The sequence below is a fragment of the Oryzias melastigma genome, linkage group LG18 (assembly GCF_002922805.2).
Source record: "Oryzias melastigma strain HK-1 linkage group LG18, ASM292280v2, whole genome shotgun sequence".
NCBI lineage: Eukaryota > Metazoa > Chordata > Actinopteri > Beloniformes > Adrianichthyidae > Oryzias > Oryzias melastigma.
Window position 1 is genome coordinate 12,066,941 of NC_050529.1, and position 15,883 is coordinate 12,082,823.

Consider the following 15,883-nt stretch of genomic DNA (forward strand, 5'->3'; position numbering starts at 1 on the left):
TAGTAACACACATTTATATATATTACATTACATCTGATTAGTTTTATTTTCTAAGCGGGCTTATGTTTATTTAAGCTTTACTTTGTGTCTTTACTGTGATAGGTCGCTCCAACGCCTCCCTTGCAAAGCCCAATCAGCTCGATGAAGGCAGTTTGTAAGGAATCTCTCAGAGACCAAGGTTGAAAATCTTTATTTTTAAAAAAAAATGTCAGTTTCATCACTCTTAGTAAAGAAAAAGTCAATTGTCTTTTCTCTGCATGAAGTGGACATGTGTTACTATGACTCCCTGCTGGACCTCGTTCCCCCTGAAGCCTGCTCCGTGCCCGTGATGTTGCACTGCATGCTGGAGCAGGTCTGTGTGACAAACGTTTGTGTGTCATGACATTGCTGCAGTCTATTGTGTTACTCCCACCCATGTGTATCCAGGTGGTGATTTCCAAAGAGCAGCTCGCCGTATCCAATCACTCAGAGGAGCCTGAAGCTGACGAGAACGTGTGGTTAGACAGTCAGCTGGTCAGATACATGCTCCAGAGGGTCCTGCCTCAAATACCCACAGAAGAGGAAAAACTTCTCATAATAAGTGACCTTCTAACTGCTGTGCAGAAGGACGACGATAAGAAGGTGCAGTAGAAACTCCAAATGTTCGTGGCTGCAACAAGCTGACAGTCAAATTGTGAAGCTGTGGCGCTGTCCAAGGTGCTGAACGACACGGTTCTTCCAAATTTCAACCTAAATACTCACAGAATTAACTCTTACACTGATTCAATCTTGAACTCAGCTCAATTTAATCATTTTTTTTTTTATTTGTTTTAAAATTTATGATATTTGACCTGATTGAATGTATTAGAATAAATATGAATACAGTACAATTTATGGAAAACAATTTTAAAGTATAGCTTGCCGTATGTGTTAGTTACTGTGTTTATGTGCTTACTGTTTGTTGCTGTCATTGTTTAGTCTAGTGTGATGTTGTGGGAGATCCTGGCTAATGCACTTTTTTCAGGGATAAATTGTCTGTATTTTTTTAGTTAATGAGAAAAATTACGTTTTTTTGTTGGTCACTTTTTCATGTACAACTTTTCAGTGTGGATCTTATATTTGAAAAAACACGGTAAAAAACTATTTAAAAGTAAAAACTGTTACTAAATGTCTTATATTAGAAAACATTTCAGCATTAAATGTCATATATGTTGCTAGTTTTTAAATTTTAGTGATGCAGATTTATAAGTAGGCATAAATTACTTTAGTTTGAAGGTTTTTAGCGCTGTTAAGACACCTACAAGATCTAAAATATACAACCCTTTCAAACAATTCTAGTAGTACTTTATCAGGGGTCATTTTGTCCAGCAAAATCCCACCTTACCATTTAGAAAATAAACTTTTTGTTATTGAAGTCACTAAGCCACTCATTTATAAAAGGTGTTTTATACATATTTACAATAATTAAATTATAGTGACAAATAAATACACCATATACAAAGAAATAATGTACAGCTTACTTCCAGAAGATGGCGCTATGATCAAAGTGGAAAGCAGCAAAATGATTATTAGACATTGTGACGTACTGAAGTTTATTTTAAAACATGTATCACACATTTATGATCTACTTACAGTGGGATATTCTGTTGGTTATAAAGAAACAAACAAACGTGTTGATTTACTGTAATCTAAATCTGTGCATCAAATGAAGCTTTTCTTTACTTGAGATGTTTTCTGGTGTTGATGAAAGCACCATGACACACACATGTATATTTTCTGCTTTTACTGAAGGATTTGACTCATGTTCTGTCTTAGAAACTGTTAGAGGAGTTTGAGGAAGAGGACGCTCAGAGGAAGACTGAAGCGCCTCTGGTCATCAAACATCTGGATGAGAGGGCGTTACGGCTGAGGGACATCTCTGTGAGTTTGTCCTAACAGATCTCTCTGAAGCTGCGTTCACACCGCCCTCAGGGACGTGTGTTCAAGCGGCCACTTCCAATGAAAAGTCTATGTGAAGCGCATTTTGGACTCTCACGTTCACGTGTAGCTACACAAGTTTCAACATCTTTTAATTCACAGAACTGTTGGAAAATTGATCATGGAGGAGAAATAAAGGACTCCTGTTGGTGGCAGACATGCACTAGTTCTCAGTATATAAAGAAAAGGAAGAAGCCCCTCCCTTCTTGTCCAGTGTGAACACTATTAGCGAATTGTGCATTGAAGAATTTGCGTCACATACTTGTTGCTTAACAGTTTAGAAATGAAGCAGATTTGATGTAACGTGACCTGCACAGGTGGAGCACGGGTTCAATCCAGCAGAGGTGGAGGCCTCCATGATGAGGTTATCTCCTGTCTTGACACGGATCCAGTCTGTGGAGAAGCGGAGGAACCATACTTCCAGATGGACGTCTGTCCGACAGCAGCTGCAGCATTTCTGCACAGACGGTCAGAGACTCCCACTGTCTCGTTTCTGTAGAGTTCTGGAGCAGTTCTGCAGTTTTCTGATTAACTTCTACCCCACAGAGACAGTCACCTGGGCAGAGGTGGAGCGGCTCTTTCATCTGAGCGTGTTTGAGGCCATGGCGCTGACCACCGTGGATCAGCGCGGCGTGTTACTGGATGCTGTCAGACCTCCTGAAGGACTGCAAACAGCTCAGCGGCAGAGTCAAACCCTCATCCCCTGGGATGATCCTGAAACCTTCGCCAAACAGCAGCTTCTCAACCTGAGAAACAAAGGTCTGTATGGCTGAACAAGCAAAAACTTTACTAAATTAGATCATTTCTGAAACTAAAAATGGGCTGTCTTTCCATTATTTAGGTACAGATGAGATGTTTCCATCTAAAGATCTGAGCAACAAAGAGGTAAACTTATCTAAGTTTCCTGCTCTTGTCGTTTCTATTTTCCTAACATTTAATGATTGTTTTACCTCCATCAGTTTTTAGCAAAAGGCGGCAGTCATTTGGATTTATCTGACCTGCAGAGATGTAGACAGAGATCTCTGAATGACCGGCGCTATACTGAGCATCACAGCGCCGATGTCCTCCAGCAGGTGAACGTCTGACTCCCTGGTTTTGTTGTTTTTATTCTTTTTTTTTAAAGGAAAATTTGGATAGTGGTTTTAAATTAAGTTCTTAACTCTTTTAAATATTTAGGTTCTTCTTTTAGCCTCTGAGGAATACCGCTGCCTGGACGCCTTTAGAGGAACACACACTGACACCCTGTATATTTTTTGCCACAATCCCATGAATCCGGATCGGCAGAATCAGGAATTCTGGGACGTTGCACTTCACACAGATGTCAAATTCAGGTCAGAGTTCTCTCTTTTTTTTTTTTAGAAGATGAAAATGTTTTGGACTCCTGTGGTAATTCAAAGAGATGAAACCAGTGTTACCATGGCAACCCACCCCTCTCTTAGACTTAGGATGAATTATTGAGGACAAATGAGCTGCTCTAATGCAGCGGAGGAGTATTTTGACACCACAGACACTTTCAGATGTGCAGACATCTTAACAAAAGGAGCATTTTTTTGTGACAGGAAGTACTTGGAGCACGTGGCCGATACTATTACAGACTGGACAAGAGAGGAGGAGTCCAAAAAGGAGGTCTTTGGGAATAAGAGCTTTGCTGAGGCTCCAGAAGGTACTGCATCACAAATGTTTACTTCAATCCCAAACCAACTGTTTGCTGAAGCTCTGTAATTATGTCCTGCAGCAGTCCTGAACTAAAAGACAAAATTGTTTTTTTTTTGCAATTCTTCTTTGTCACTATTTGAGCACCAACATTTGCACACAACTAGTAACTGGTAAAAAATAATTTTGGAGATAACAAATCTGAAATCTCTTATGGGGCTAAAATAATAGTTTTGAAATCAAGTTACCTAACCAAAAAAACACATGTTGGGGATACCTAAGGGAAGTTTCAATATTATGGGATGGCAACAGGAACTACGGCGTGGGGAATCTGGTGATATTAACATTTTCACACGCTTTGGGAAAAGAATCTATACAAAACTTCACACATATAAAGTTAAGGCTTCACGACTTACGTTTCATTGACCTTTGACCTTAGAAAGAGGCCACCATCTTTTAAAAAAAGTAAAAAATCCCTTTTGGTGCCGTTGAACCAAAGTGGTGCATGTAAACTATATATTCTGGTCGTGTGTCATTAATGCGCTGGATTTTACGTCAGAATATAGTGAAAATTTAATACATGATTTAATATTTTATATATAAAGAAACAATATGACATATGATACCAACATACCAGTGAGTAAAAATGTACTTTTACTGATTCTCCTAAAAATAACATTGACCTGTTTGTCATCTCCGGGCAACCACATAAATGGTTGATATGGAGATAAAATAGAAGACCTGCCATTAAAAAATAAATAAATAAATAAAAAATAAAAATTAAATCAAATTGTCACATGCAACTCTGACCAGAGAGACAGGTGAAGAAGCGGAGAGTGAAGGGCGCGTGCCAGCCGCTCAGTCAGTGAAGGCGGGTCAAAAGGGGGCGGAAGAGTGGGAGTGAATAACAACTGTGGGCCATGTAACACCCCTTGTGGCTTTAATTTGATTTGTTCTCACAGCTGCAAACGGCGTTTTGATTGTTTTTGCATGCAAACAGGCACAAAAATTCTGCTAAATTACTTAAAATATTTAATCAGAGTCAGAGAACCAGAAATCAACTTTTCTCTGTGTTTTGGAGGTAACTCACAGCTTGTGGTATATTGAGTGTCATTAAAATAACCTGTTTCCTCTTGTAGAAGACGGGATCGATCCGGTTGTGACGGAGGAAGACACTCTGGAACCGGTTATCAGAAAAGGCTCCTTAAAAGTCAGTACCATCTAATCTAAATCAGGAAAAACAAACATTTGAAGTAGAATTTAGTGACTTTATGACAATATATATTTTAAAAATATTAATATAAATATTAAAATTGAATCTAAAAAAGTGATTTAGTTGCAGATTGTGTAACTTTAAAAGCTTTACTAACATTTTCAGGTGATTACTTTGTGCTGTGTTTGATACTTTTCCAGCAAAATAATAGTAGAATTAAGTGATGTTTCTGCTCTTTAGCTGTATGAATATTGTTTAGGTATAATTTAGTCTCCTAAAAAGAAGAAAAACATGCTATCAGAATGAGTTTTCCAAATGTCAGGTCATTTTGACTTTTTTGTCAGTCTTCAAATAATTTCTTTTCATTTGTAAAAGTTAAGTACCTGTCTAAAATGTCTTTAGTGTGCATCTGTTGTTGTATTTTAGTTTCATCACTCATGTGCTGTTACAGGCCTGGAAAGCAGAGCAAGAGCAGCTGCAGGAGGAGGAAATGGCCAAACGGCTAAAGACACCAAAGTCAAAGGGCAAGCAGCAGAAGGAGGCTCAGCCTTCAGCTGAAAAGGGCAAAGATTTGTCCGCTGGAAAGAAAAGCCGACCGAATACAGCAGGAAGCCAAAGAGAAGCTCCCAAAGAGCCCATAGTCACAACAGAACAAAGAGAGGAACCGTCGAAGGTGAGGACACGCTTAAAAATGAGAACATGGATGAGTTTTATTTTGAAAACAAGCAGCTTTGGATCCTTGGATTTGAGGAAAACTGATTAAATTCTGCCCCCAGAAACCAAATTTCAAAAAGCCACATTACCTGAGAGAGATTGCTCTCATAAACATCAGATGTTTCTGTTTCTAGAGTTTCCAGGGCTACAGCATGGACGGTCAGCTGATCCACGTGTCGGGTCATGTCCAGAACCTGTTCCCTTCAGATGGAGGACACATCACAGTGGAGAATGTCAACTTTGTTGAAGGTAAAGTCAAAAAATTATGTCAGTTCTGTAGAACTGCAACTATATTTCTATAAAAAACAGCAAAAACTAAGTCTTTTAGTGAGTCAGCATTGACTTACTGTAAGTTTAAGGACAATAATCACATTTTCAGGAAAACTGGAGCTCTTTAGAAGAAGATTCTTTACCAGTAGTAGTGGATTTCAGGAGGGCGGGCTGTTTATACCATTGTATTTTCAGGAAAGCATGGCCTTATACTTATAAAATTATGACTTTTTTCTGAAATTTTACAACTTTATTCTTGTAAAGCTATAACTTTTTTCTCATAATTTTATGATTTTATTCTCATAAAATCGCAACTTTTTTCTTATGATAATTATTTTTGTAAAATAATTTTAAAATGATTGGTGGAAAAAAGATTATAGTAAGATATTTGATTTAAAGACATAAAACTGGTCATAATTCCTCCACATGAACTTTGCGATCCAGGTTCCAGACTGATGAAAGTGTCTGTGAAGAAAGATGGACATCATTTCTACACTCACATAAATCGAGTTGTTGTTCAGCCTGTAAAACCTCCCGAGGGGCAACGAGACCAGACCCCTACTAACCTGACGGAGACCTCTAAAGGTAAACACGCTGGCCAAAAATTACTAAAGCCCAAGGCTGTTCTGTAATCCCGATCTGTTTTGGCGCTGTCTGTAAAATGATGAGTCATGCTGATGATTGTGTGTCTGTGTCCTTTTTAGTGGAGAGAAAAATGGTGAAGCAAGGCTCGTTCACAGCAGAGCTGGATAATAAAATCCACATTTCGTACAGTTTTTACGGTCCCACGGGAGAGTACACAGGTGTTCCACATGCAGAAGTATCATGTGTGGTTTTCCCAGAACTGGGATTTTATAGATTCTTTTATTCTAGGGAGTTCCCCAGAAGCAAAAGGAGAAACCTCAAAAGCCTCCACCCAGGAGCCACCTTCTCCTTCCACCACCCGCTATTCTAAAGTATGTTTCATTTATGCGCATACTCAGAGAAAAGATAAACCTTTGGTGAAAGAAGATGTGTTTGTCATGGGTTCTTTCAGGGGTGTGAAGACCAACCAGATGCACCACCTCCAGGTCCAATCAGCGGGTTTAATGTTTCACTTCCAAGTGGCCTGTTGCTGCAGTTTCAGCCTGAGGACACACAAGGTGCAACACTTCACACATCCACCTAAATGTCCTCACTTCCTCACATTAAGAAGATGTGGACATTTTTCTTTGTCTTTAAGGCAATAAAATTGTTGATATTTCCATATTATGAATGACATAATTCCTAAGTTTTGACTTTATGTGTCTGTTTTCAGGAACGATTTTGGTGAGACAGAGCTTTCCGCTTCACGTCAGGAAAGGAGCGCAGCATCTCCGAGACAAATCTCTCTCCAGTGAACTGTCTCGAATCATCACTGGTCAGGGAGATGTAGTCCGATTCCTGAAAGATGGCTCCACAGAGGTGCGCATGAAGAAGGAGTCTTCACTCTGGATTTTTGTCATGCTGCTTTAATAGGATAGAAGATTGGACATATCTGATTATTTTAACTAAATAATCTCAGGATTAAACAAACATCTTAATCCGTAAACACTGTAGTTTGGGCTCCACATTCTTTTGACAACCGTAACTCTTCAACCGTTTACGCAATTAACGTAATTCCACCAGAGTCTGAAGAGGAGAAAAGCTGATTTATGTTAGCATTGGTGCAAAGCTGAAATGAAATGACAGAATTGCTGATTCACACCAATCGTGTTACGGCATGTCAGAGTGTGTTCAAAGGCAGTAAGTACTAATGTGGATTGGACCATAAATAAAGCTAACTGCTTCTCTGTTTGGTGTAGGTTCTGTGTGCAGATGGTTCTGTCAGTGTTCGCAATGATGCTGGTCCAGTGTCGGAGTCCGACGGTGTTGAGAACCCCAAGAAAAGCGAGACTGCAGCAGGTCCACATGCAGAATCGAGATTCCTAATCCTGAGGGTGGATTTGACTGAAGGGTGTATCCTCAAACTGATTTGTCTACACAGAGGCTTTCAAACCATGTTGGCAAACTACAACCCCAACCGGAAGTCGCATCTGCACTGATGGAACCACGAATACCTCATCCACTCCACTTCTGACCCATAAGGCCACAGATCCCATCACCAATCAGGTAGAAGTGATCTGAATCTCTGTGTTGGAGAGAGTAACCTTCTCCTTTGAGTGAACTTGCTTGGACCTCTTGTGTCAGGTGATGCTGAGTCGAGAGGATCTGGTCGTTTCTGTGGAGAATCCGGACGGATCTCGAGTTGTCGAGCACGCAGACGGAACCAGAATCACCAGCTTCCTACAGAACCTCCCACAGAACGGTACGAATGATTGATGGAAACACACCAAGCTCAGAAATATCACATGGGTTTGAATCACATGGTTTTGAGATTTATTTATTCCGTTTGTGACCGTGGTTAGAGGTAAATTAATGCTCGACAAAGTGTCAGCCTTCAGAAATTAACGAGTAGTGCAAAGTCGATGATGGACACCTCGTTGAGCTTTATCCCTGTACATAAACACAATATATCCAGTAAAAACACACAATCCAGTAACTTGTTCTCTTTGACTTTGAAAGGCCAGAAGCCCGAAGTGAGCCCTCTGGACTGGTGTCATCAGAGCGGCTGCAAATATGAAAAGGAGGCTATAACAAGCAGAAACACCTCTTCACGTAACGAGCAGGTGTCTTCCCTTCAGAACACAGAGACTGATAATGAAGTAGCATGTGAGATGGATGACAGAGGAGCGTCCAACAATGAGCGGGTAGTTATGGTGGAGAAAGAAGGCCTCGCCACAGTGTTGATGCACCCCCAACGCCACACAGCTCAGGCGTTCTTAGCAGACGGGACAGTCGTCACTGGCAACAGCCATGGAGAGTATGAGGTAGTTCAGGACATCGAAGGATCAGCTTATTGACTCTACTGAACTGTTGTCTATTTATGCTGTTTATGTTCCTCAGGTGTTCCCGTCCAGCGCTGGGTTCCTGCAGATCCAGCGTGATGGAACCTGCATCTACTCCTCTGACCCTCTTGTGTCTCCCAATCACAACAAAGCAGGAACTTATACCATGAGTCATGCAGACATGGTGGCATGTAACATGACGGATGATGATGGGAATCACTTCCAGGTCTCTTTCTACGCGGAAAGTCACAGTGGTTGTGAAGGTTTCTACAAGGGCTGATTGGGAAAAATCTGTGTTGCAGGTAATGGAGGATGGACAGATTTCAGTGTTAAAACTGAGTTCTGCTTCAAGCTCACGGGGAAGGTTTGAGGAGGAAGAAGACGGAGAACCATCCGGATTCAAACATCGCCGTCCCAGGTAAACTTCCTTTGGTGTTCAGCTCTTGAATGTAATCGATTGTTCTCCGTGTCTTTTGGAACACACAGGACATGTGATGTGAACGCGGGTTCTTGAACTCGCTTTTGGTAATGGTGTTCATACCGGAGTGTTTCTACCAATACTAGCGCATGTACTCACGTTTGGAGAAGGCTTAGTGTGAAATGTTGAAAATCTGGTGAATCTTGCTTCAAACTTTTTCTTTCACAGCTCTATTCAGGAACATGAAAGACTTGGTGTCATTTAATTCCAGCTGCGCACAAAGCGCAATTATTTATTTCTCCTCGATGATCAATTATCAAACAGTTAGCTCTTTTGTGTTGTGAAAAAGAGGCCAAATCAGAGTTCCTGATTGGTTAAACTAGTTTAACTTTCAACACTTGTTGGCTTTGTTTGTAGAGGCTGCAAACAGCTGAAACTTATGTAGCGATGCATGAACACGCCCGGTGTGAACGTAGCATTTCACTCACCTGTGTGTTTAATCTTCTAGATTGTTTCTGCTGCATGCCGATGGCTCAGGCACTGAATTCCTGAGCTCTCACTCCGTGGAGGAGTGGCTGGACAAAGCGTACTCTGATCCGACTGTAGCGCTGCTGAAGGAGCCGCTGCCAAACAAACCAGGTTTACGTTCAAAAACATTTGATTTTGTCATTGCAATCTGAGCTTTATCAATGTGTTTGTGTTGGTTGCAGATGAGTTTGGCATCACCATCTTAAAGCCCAGCCCCCAGAGTGTATGGTCCCAGTGGTTGCTAGGAAAACGGGTCCCTGATGTCACTCCTCCAAACCTGAGAAACCACTGCTGGCATGACTTTCCAGGAGTGGAGGTGCAGACCTTCCCATAAATGGGTTTTGTAGTCCTGCCAGCATCACATTTACCCTGAATTTGTGGTGTTTTTAGAAGAGGAGCCCAGGTCCCCCTTTTGGGACCAACGCTGGGGTTGGCCTGACCCTGAGGGAGAGGAGGGCGGGTCCTGCAGCCCTGCTTCAACCTGTGAGGAGCTGCCCTGAAGTTTTAGAGATGAGGGAGCTTCACGAGCACAGAGCGTTCACCAAAACACTCAGGGACGCCGTTGACTCACGACTGAAGGTTCTCTGACATGTTACCGGAACATCTGCTTCCTGTTTCACATTGAGCTTTTTTTGTGAAAAGTTGTTTCTTATTCCAGAAATACATTGAGAGTTTGATGGAGAGAGAGCAGCTGTCAGAGGAGAGGAGAGTGAAAGACCCTCGCACTGAGGAGGAGCAGGAGCACGCCAGAGAGCTCTGCAGTCTCATCCTGGTGAGCACAAACAGGAAGGTAGCATCTATCCCACTGACTGTAAATAAGAACTGGACTGAGTAAGTCAATTCAGTTACTGTTGTTGTATGAACGCTGCCATGTTTGACTATTAATCGTTTGAGTCAGCATGAGTCAGCTCTAAAACTAACAAGAAGGCCAGAATTTCAAGAATACAAGTCCTAACAAGGCCTAAAGCTCCTCATAATTGGTAAAATATGACAGAAAAATCTCTAAAATGAACAAATAAAAACACACAACACAGTTATAACAGCGGAAGAGAGCAGTCATCCCTTCCACACGCTGTGTTGAATGGGAAGCAGGATGTTTTCCCTTCAGCTCAGTGAGAAAAACATCATCAATGATGCTGTTTGTAGTGTTTTCCAGAGGAAGCTGATCCAAGCAATCCTGTTGATAGCCGCCGGTCAGGTGGGTGAGGTCTCTGTTGTTAAAAACAATTTTTTTTAAATGTAAAACTCTTTTTTAAAGCCATCTTCAGGACATCTTATGAATGTTTTTTTGAAGTATTGTTCAGGAATAAAAGAAGTGTGTTTGTCTACAGTGGGCAGCCTGTACTGTCAGGGAGTCAGAGCATCAATGGGGGGTGCACGTGTTCCAGAAGACTCTGAGAAAAAGGCTGGACACAGTTCTGAAGCGTAAGTGTGACTTAAAGAAGTAAAACTACGTCAGATTTACATTTCAAGCTATTTGTATGTCATCATAATGTTTTGTCATTGCAGTTTAATCGATGGTGTTGATTCAAAATGGTCTGAAAGGCTTTCAAAACACAGGTAGGGATTTTAAAATACAGTTGGAGAGCTTGTTTGAATGTCCGTGTTGTAAACGTGATTCTCGTTTTGGGAATTTTGGTCACCGTGGAAATATCTGGATATTTGCAGAAGTAATTTGTTAGTAAAAAAGATAAAACCTGGAGTAGAGTACAGTGGTTCCTCACTATAATGCAGTTCACATTTCATTGTCTCATAGTTTTGCAGAAGCTTTTTTCATTCATTTTATGAGTGAAACGCGTTGTATTCTGCATCCTGATTCGCTGTTGACTGTCAATTCGTCTCCTAAATCTTCTATCGTGAGCAAATCTTTGTTTTCATTCTATAGTGAACTTATTTTTCTGTGATGGTTTGAACTTTGAGAGTAACGAGAACAAGAGTAATCTTAAAAATGCTGTTTTTTTTTTTTTGTAGTACACGAATAACTTGAAAGTATGCCATTGAAATGACATTTCCATTTAATATTCTATTGGCATCTGAAATTATACGAGTTCAAAGAATACAAACTGAATCATTGATCGTAATATTCACCTCATCAAGTCTCTATGGAGCTATTTTTAACATTTTACTGTCGTAAAGTTCACATTAATAAAGTTTCAACATTTTATTTTGTGTAAAGTTTATGTTTAAGTTTATTTTTAAAGTTTTACAAATTTTGCTAAATTTTCACTAACTTTACTTTGTAAACTTTACATTAGTGAAGTTTATATTACTGAATTTTTTACACATTTTATTAAATTTTGACTAACTTTACTAACGTAAACTTTACATTTAACTTTTCTAAATCAAAGTTTACATTAGTAAAGTTGACGTTACTGAAGTTAACATTACATTACGTTGGTAAAGTTTATATGCAAATCAGTGCAAGGCAGCTTTTCTCCACCACAGAATCATCTGATTTACGTTGACTGCATAAACACTTCACTTTCTTCTTCTCCTGTTCTCATTTTTTTTCCTTTTCTTGTGTTTATTCTCAAAAGTGCAAAGCTGCTTTTCTCTGCTTCAGAATCCGTTGGAATCATTGCATTTTTGGTCTATCAGTTACACTATCACAACGAGGGAAAAGTGTTTAAATAAAGTGTGTAGTGAGGAGTTTTACAACCTTAAAACATCTAAATTAGCTGTGAAAAAATAAATCTGGTTAGTTTGATGGTTTTGTCTATTACAGGTTATTTTTAAAACGATGCTAAAATACATTTTACTTACTGAAGAGTGCATAGAAATGTCAACAAAGGGGTAAATTGTGGCAGTGTTGTTATAGTCAATAGTTTAAACTGTTTCTGTATTTTCTTTGATGTTTTTAGATGTGAGCTGGACCAGGAGAAGACCTACAAGGATGCTCTGAGGAAGAAAAACATTGTTCCTTACTTTCATCCAGAAAACTTTCCATTATTTCAAGTAATGTCTCATTTAATCTGCTTTGTGTGTTTTTAGATAAATGTTAGGCAGTCAGGTTTACAAAAAGACTGAAATCTGTTACCTCAGAGTCTCCTGCAGAATCAAGCGTCCGTCATGCGGAGGCACTCCACTAATCTTCCACTGATCTTAGAGTCCAAAAGTGATGAGGGTTTCATGAATGATGTTGATCAAGAGTGCAGTACGTTGTTTTAAAACTTCAATCTTGATCTATTGTAGAACTTTTAATGTAGTGATGGCAGAGATAATTATTTTTTGTCTGTCTTTGCAGCACCACGACCCCTAAATCCAACTCCATCTCAGTCTGAAAGGTAATAATAGATGTGTTGTTACTTTTTATTAGTTTTTAAAGTAGTTTGAGTTTTTATTTTCATTTTTTCTAGTCACGCAGCAGAAACAGAGGTGCTCCCCGGCAGCAGACCGTCCAACCCGACGCCACACACAGCCGGTTCGTCTTATTCCAAAGCGTCTGATCAGACGGGGAAACGGGCTGTAAATGTTTGTGGTCGGTCTCCAGGTGAAGGCAGCCTGAAGGGCTCCACCAGGCGATGCAAGTCCGTTCAGGTGGATGTGACCGGAAAGCTCAGGAAGACTAAAGTCAGGCTGCCGAACTGCATCGTTAGTTCTAAAGCTCGCAGAGTGCCCAACCAAAATGTAAAGATGCACCATAACATGCACAAACATTCTGGGGTCTAATCTGTGCTTTTAATTATTTAATTTATCCTCTTCTTTACACACACAGCAGAGTTTTAACGTTCCGTTTGGGTATCCTCTTGTCCAGTTCTTAACAGTGGAGGAACCAGTGAGGAGGAAGTGTCGGACGGCGTCTCTTGCTGACCCTGAGGCCACAATAAGAGGCTTCCAGCTCCTGCCGTGGAGCGTGGACTTCGGCGTGGTCGAGGCGGGGACCCTCTCCACCGCTGCAGTGTTCATGAAGAATGTGGGCGTTGACACGTGCAGGTACAGCTCCAGACCCACCGGGACATTTTAGTGCAAACGTTAAAGACGCATTAGTGATGTATGACTCCATGTTCAGGTTTCACGTGAAGCAGCCCCCTCTTGCCACAGGTCTGCGTGTTTTCTACAACCCTGGACTCGTAAGTTCTCATCTGAAAAGTTGACCTTTTTAATTTGAAAAGGCTTGCTTTTAAGATTTTCTTTTGGAAAAAGTAAAAAAATCCACTGAAGTTAAGATGCTTTTTGTGTAAAGATGTAACTCGACTGGACGTGTGTGGTCTGTTCTAGGTGGCTGCAGGTCTGCAGACTGAATTGAAGGTTCAGCTTTTTGCCATGAGTTCACCTCAAACAGAAACAGAACCAAAGAAGTACATCTCCCAGGACATCATCATCCATACTGAGACTGACATCCTCTATCTGCCTGTGACCGCTAATATCCTTTAAACCCCAGACTGTCAGTCAGAAGGACACTAGCTTGTATTATTTTAGAGTAATTCAAAGACCCACACTGATCATCTTTTAAGGTATTCTAAAAATGGTCTTTTACCGTATTTTTCAAAGTTTAAGTCACATCAAAAAATGCACAGTTAAGAAAATAATCTGTAAGTCACACTAGAGTATAGGCAAAACATGTGACAAGAACATGTTAAAAACACCAAAAATGAGATTTTCATTGGAGTGGGTCTCTAAATTTTGATTGACAGATATTTATTTCATTTATGTAGAGAAAACCCAGTGATGTTGGTCCTTACATATTTTCACTCATCGTTCCTGAGCGGCTCAAGGATGAGGAAAACACCAAAGAACAGAAGAAGAGTGACTCAACGAGCAAAAATGCTCCTCAGGCTTGTTTGTGAACGCAAATGACTATCCTACAATAATAAATGTCTTCAGATTTCATTAGAGAGCAACCTTTTGTTTCATAAGTTATACTCTAAGATTCCTTCATTTTGCTTTAAATATTCCTACAAATGACTTTATTAACCCACATTAAGCCCCACGTGACCACTCATTTATGTCTGTGAAGCTGATAAGACGCTTGTGTCGAAAAAGTGACATTGTATTTACCTTTAAGTCAAGACTTTTTAAATTTTATTTAATCTTTCATAAAAAAATATATTATTCCCAAATTTGAAATGACAGCATTGTTTCACATTTCAGCGCGTGCGCTCTGAATGGAGGTCATTATGTAACAGACATATTTACCCGCGGACAGGGTACAGCAGGATAATCTGTAAGGTATGCTTTTATATGAGTTTTATTTTGTTTTTTTGACGTTTTAGTATAAATATATCTATTTTTGTTTGGATTTGAAGCGGGTCAGCATCGCGCCAGGGGCTAATCACAGGTGAACGGATGGGGGCGGGGTTGTTGGTGTATGACGTCAGCGGGGACCCAGCGGAAGCTGCGGTAAATCTGCAGAAAGTTAGGATTAGAAACTAAAGTCTGGCCGGATACTAATGTCACGTTACAGTTTTTTCCGCCACCTTTTAATTTAAAAATATATTTTCAAGCTTAGAGAACTAATTTACACCGAGGCGAATAATTGATTGTGTTGTTATCGGTCACGCGCCCTCACGTGCACAAAGCCTCGCGCGCTTGCAGCTCCAGGACCCAGGCGCCTAAGAAAAAAAAAACGCTCCATCCACGAGGACGGCGTGTGGGCGCCCGCTCCCGCTTTCTCTACCCCCGGAGGCGCGCGGGGATGGCTCGGCTGCAGGGTAACCACAAGTGAGCGGGTCAGCGGGAAGGACGCAGGGGGTGGTGGAGGAGGAGGGGGGGTTAGAGCCGCCAGGTCCGGAGCGGAGGATGCTCGTTTGCCGCAGGCCCCGCGGACGAGAAATTGGACACCGACTTTCGGCGAATGGGGTGACCGGGCTGCGTGCTCCGCCGGGGAGGTCCCTGCCTTCGGACGGTACCGGGGAGGGAGCCGCCTGTGCCCGAATGTAAGGTGAAGGAAGGAGCGGCAAGAGGGAAAATGCAGACGGAGGAGGAGACGGCCACCGCACGAGAGCCCATTTTGGAGGAAGGGTCGGGACGAGAGCAGGTATGAAAGGACATGTTTTTATTTGTATTTCTGCGCTCGCGCGTTTGTTTACGCTAAAACAGGAGCCCCCTCCCCCCTCCGGTCTCCCTCCACCTTCACGGTCCACCTTGTGTTTGTGTCATTGCTGGAGGTTCCCTAACATAATTCACCGCGTGAGCATCGACACGCGCCTTCACCCCCTCCAACCCCCCCTCTCTACCCCTGTGTGTGACTGTCCAGACGAGCAAGGGCACGCGCAAGGACCTTGG

General features: G+C 41.3%; 2 protein-coding genes across 5 annotated transcripts in view; both read left to right on the forward strand.

Moving 5' to 3' along the window:
• Positions 1 to 14,488, forward strand: part of spag17 (sperm associated antigen 17) — a 19,916-nt gene extending 5,428 nt beyond the window's left edge. For 2 of the 4 annotated variants that reach the window (XM_024287776.2, XM_024287777.2), the window contains exons 12-48: positions 1,795 to 1,899; positions 2,274 to 2,424; positions 2,503 to 2,715; positions 2,798 to 2,841; positions 2,916 to 3,029; positions 3,133 to 3,287; positions 3,516 to 3,619; positions 4,749 to 4,819; positions 5,274 to 5,495; positions 5,671 to 5,785; positions 6,251 to 6,391; positions 6,511 to 6,609; positions 6,680 to 6,762; positions 6,843 to 6,948; positions 7,104 to 7,249; positions 7,630 to 7,729; positions 7,812 to 7,936; positions 8,015 to 8,132; positions 8,390 to 8,694; positions 8,771 to 8,938; positions 9,015 to 9,130; positions 9,639 to 9,769; positions 9,841 to 9,974; positions 10,049 to 10,237; positions 10,317 to 10,430; positions 10,805 to 10,856; positions 10,990 to 11,083; positions 11,168 to 11,218; positions 12,520 to 12,613; positions 12,701 to 12,812; positions 12,903 to 12,942; positions 13,015 to 13,079; positions 13,149 to 13,285; positions 13,374 to 13,591; positions 13,668 to 13,728; positions 13,877 to 14,021; positions 14,351 to 14,488. In XM_024287776.2, coding sequence (XP_024143544.1) covers positions 1,795 to 1,899; positions 2,274 to 2,424; positions 2,503 to 2,715; positions 2,798 to 2,841; positions 2,916 to 3,029; positions 3,133 to 3,287; positions 3,516 to 3,619; positions 4,749 to 4,819; positions 5,274 to 5,495; positions 5,671 to 5,785; positions 6,251 to 6,391; positions 6,511 to 6,609; positions 6,680 to 6,762; positions 6,843 to 6,948; positions 7,104 to 7,249; positions 7,630 to 7,729; positions 7,812 to 7,936; positions 8,015 to 8,132; positions 8,390 to 8,694; positions 8,771 to 8,938; positions 9,015 to 9,130; positions 9,639 to 9,769; positions 9,841 to 9,974; positions 10,049 to 10,237; positions 10,317 to 10,430; positions 10,805 to 10,856; positions 10,990 to 11,083; positions 11,168 to 11,218; positions 12,520 to 12,613; positions 12,701 to 12,812; positions 12,903 to 12,942; positions 13,015 to 13,079; positions 13,149 to 13,285; positions 13,374 to 13,591; positions 13,668 to 13,728; positions 13,877 to 14,021; positions 14,351 to 14,445 — 4,533 coding nt within the window. In that variant the 3' untranslated portion in view covers positions 14,446 to 14,488. Of the gene's footprint in view, positions 1 to 106; positions 179 to 263; positions 353 to 426; positions 622 to 1,794; positions 1,900 to 2,273; positions 2,425 to 2,502; positions 2,716 to 2,797; positions 2,842 to 2,915; positions 3,030 to 3,132; positions 3,288 to 3,515; positions 3,620 to 4,748; positions 4,820 to 5,273; positions 5,496 to 5,670; positions 5,786 to 6,250; positions 6,392 to 6,510; positions 6,610 to 6,679; positions 6,763 to 6,842; positions 6,949 to 7,103; positions 7,250 to 7,629; positions 7,730 to 7,811; positions 7,937 to 8,014; positions 8,133 to 8,389; positions 8,695 to 8,770; positions 8,939 to 9,014; positions 9,131 to 9,638; positions 9,770 to 9,840; positions 9,975 to 10,048; positions 10,238 to 10,316; positions 10,431 to 10,804; positions 10,857 to 10,989; positions 11,084 to 11,167; positions 11,219 to 12,519; positions 12,614 to 12,700; positions 12,813 to 12,902; positions 12,943 to 13,014; positions 13,080 to 13,148; positions 13,286 to 13,373; positions 13,592 to 13,667; positions 13,729 to 13,876; positions 14,022 to 14,350 lie in introns of those variants that run through there. The other 2 variants (XM_024287779.2, XM_024287778.2) reach the window with 2 other exon arrangements.
• A 140-nt stretch (positions 14,489 to 14,628) lies between these two features.
• LOC112156320 (transmembrane protein 151A) overlaps positions 14,629 to 15,883 on the forward strand; it is a 20,790-nt gene continuing 19,535 nt past the window's right edge. The window contains exon 1 of the mRNA XM_024288560.2: positions 14,629 to 15,635. Within this exon, the coding sequence (XP_024144328.1) occupies positions 15,567 to 15,635 (69 nt within the window). The 5' untranslated portion in view covers positions 14,629 to 15,566. The remainder of the gene's footprint in view (positions 15,636 to 15,883) is intronic.